Below are 2,148 nucleotides of genomic sequence, written 5' to 3'. Positions count from 1 at the left end.
TGCTTGAATAGGGATCTGATCGGGTGTTGATTACTGTAGCAAGAAAATAAGCTGGAGAGTGACTCATCACAGCTCTGCATGATAAAAGGATTTTAAAATGCACAATCAGGGAGCGGGGTAATATGAGGGAAACTTCACCTGAATGAGACAGACTTTTTGAGTATATCTGGGAAGTTAGCGCTTGGGGAAAGTAGTGCTTTATGTAAGGTTTAATGTAAGAGGTGAATGAACTGTGTTGAGAAGAAGAGCTCAGTGAACGTGCACATGCTTCTCCCCACTTTTGGCACTTCATTTCCAATTTTGTGCAGCAGCAGGTAATTCAGTCGCTGGTATTATTAGAAACTGCAAGTTTTGGCAGTATTGTAAATATTGAACTGTTTTGTAAGGTGTTGGCTATATTTATGATAAATGAAGTAATTAGCAATTACCAGTTAACACAGGGATGGTAGAGTAGGTCTGCTGCAATTGTAGAATATGGGAGCTCAAGATGCTGTCATGAATGACAGCAAACATCTGCAGTAAGTACTTGCAGTTGCAGGAATTTTCACTCAGAATTGAGCTGAAGGCTGAGCTGCAGGCACTATGACACATTAGGGAGAGGAATGTTTCTGAACACTTCATTCCAGGAGATAATCACACTCCTAACGATTGGGTCTTCTGATCTGGTCAGTGGTCAGGGACAGAAGGGAAGTAACTACAGGTGAGGTAAGTAAGGGGACCCAGGGAATAGCAGCCTCAGCCTTTGTGATTATCTCACAGCTTTATGGTTTCTCAGCTTGTTTGAATATTGAACAGGAGTGAGTGCTGCAGGGTTGATGAACTATCTGGCCATGGCACTGTGGTACAGGAAGTCATTTTTGTGTGTGTGTGTCTCTGTGGTTGGGAGGGGGTGAGGGTAGGAATGAACAAGAGGAGAGAGAGAGAGTGCAAAGAGGAAAGCAAAAAGAAGTAAGGGACAGTATGGTGGCAGAGAATTAACAATTTTCTCTGGAGCAAAAGAGTGAGGGCTCAGGTGGCTAGATTGTCTGCTCAGTGTCAATGTTTGTGATCTCTGTTCTGGGCTAAAGAACCTGCAGTGTGAAGTGGAGGATCCAGTGGTCATGGTCCATGTCAGTATCACACATGTAGAACAAGAAGTGCTAAATTAAAAAAAACAAAAACCCCAAAGTAATAATCTTTGGATTACTATCTGAGCCACGTGCAAATTGTCATAGAAAGAATAAGGTTAGAGAAGTGAATGCATGCTCAAAGACTGGTATGGGAGAAGAGCATTCTGGTTGCTAGAGTCAAGTGGCACTGTGAAATGTGGGATCTGTACTGTTTAGATAGTCTACACCTGAACTGTCCTGGGACTGGTGTTCTTGCATAATCAGGGTAATAGAGAGGGCTTTAAATTAAATTGTGGGTGGGAGGAGTGGTGGCGGAAGAGGAAGAATTAGGCTTGGATAATACAATAAATCAAACAATAGAGAGCAAACTCCTAATTTGGAAAATGAAGGTCAGTGAAACTGACAGGAAAGAACAGAAACAAAAAAAAAACCAAAGAATATTACAGTAGTCAAGAACAGATATTACAAAACAAAGGATAACAAAAACTAAAGGCTCTTTATTTGAATGTTTGTAGCATTCATGACAAAGTGAACTGACAACACACACTGGTGTGAATAAATATAATCTGATAGGTATTACAAAGATGTGATTGTACCATGACAAGATGGAGTTCTGAGTACTAAAGGGTATCTATATGGCAGTCAAGAATACGAAGTGAGGAGGCAAAGCATCATAATCAATGATGGTTTGGTGAAATAATTAGAGATGTCCTTGGTTCGGGAGATCAAGATGCAGAATCAATATAGGTGAAGATGAAGATAAGTAAGGGATCACTTGCGAGAGTGATTTATAGGCCCCCAAACAGCAATCATGTCTTAGGAAGGATATTGATGAAGAAAAATTGTGCTCTTATGGTCAAGGGATAGCAATGATTATGGGTGATTTTAATCTACATATAAATGAGAAAAATCAGACCAACAACAGTAGCTTCAATGAGGAGTAAATAGAATGCTTTCAAGATAGTTCCTTAGAGCAGCATGCATGGAAAAGGCCATTGGCTGTTCCTCTATCACAGAGAAGAGGGTATAATCACTGATG

At 40.5% G+C, this 2,148-nt stretch overlaps 1 protein-coding gene across 1 annotated transcript in view; it reads left to right on the top strand.

Moving 5' to 3' along the window:
* The first annotated feature begins 1,862 nt into the window (after window positions 1–1,862).
* LOC125485985 (activating signal cointegrator 1 complex subunit 2-like) overlaps window positions 1,863–2,148 on the top strand; it is a 17,419-nt gene continuing 17,133 nt past the window's right edge. Inside the window, exon 1 of the mRNA XM_048611712.1 lies at window positions 1,863–1,872. Within this exon, the coding sequence (XP_048467669.1) occupies window positions 1,863–1,872 (10 nt within the window). The remainder of the gene's footprint in view (window positions 1,873–2,148) is intronic.

Source organism: Rhincodon typus, chromosome 24, assembly GCF_021869965.1.
Source record: "Rhincodon typus isolate 14 chromosome 24, sRhiTyp1.1, whole genome shotgun sequence".
Lineage (NCBI taxonomy): Eukaryota > Metazoa > Chordata > Chondrichthyes > Orectolobiformes > Rhincodontidae > Rhincodon > Rhincodon typus.
The sequence above is the reverse complement of the archived record's forward strand: the minus strand, read 5'-3'. Positions and strand labels throughout refer to the sequence as shown.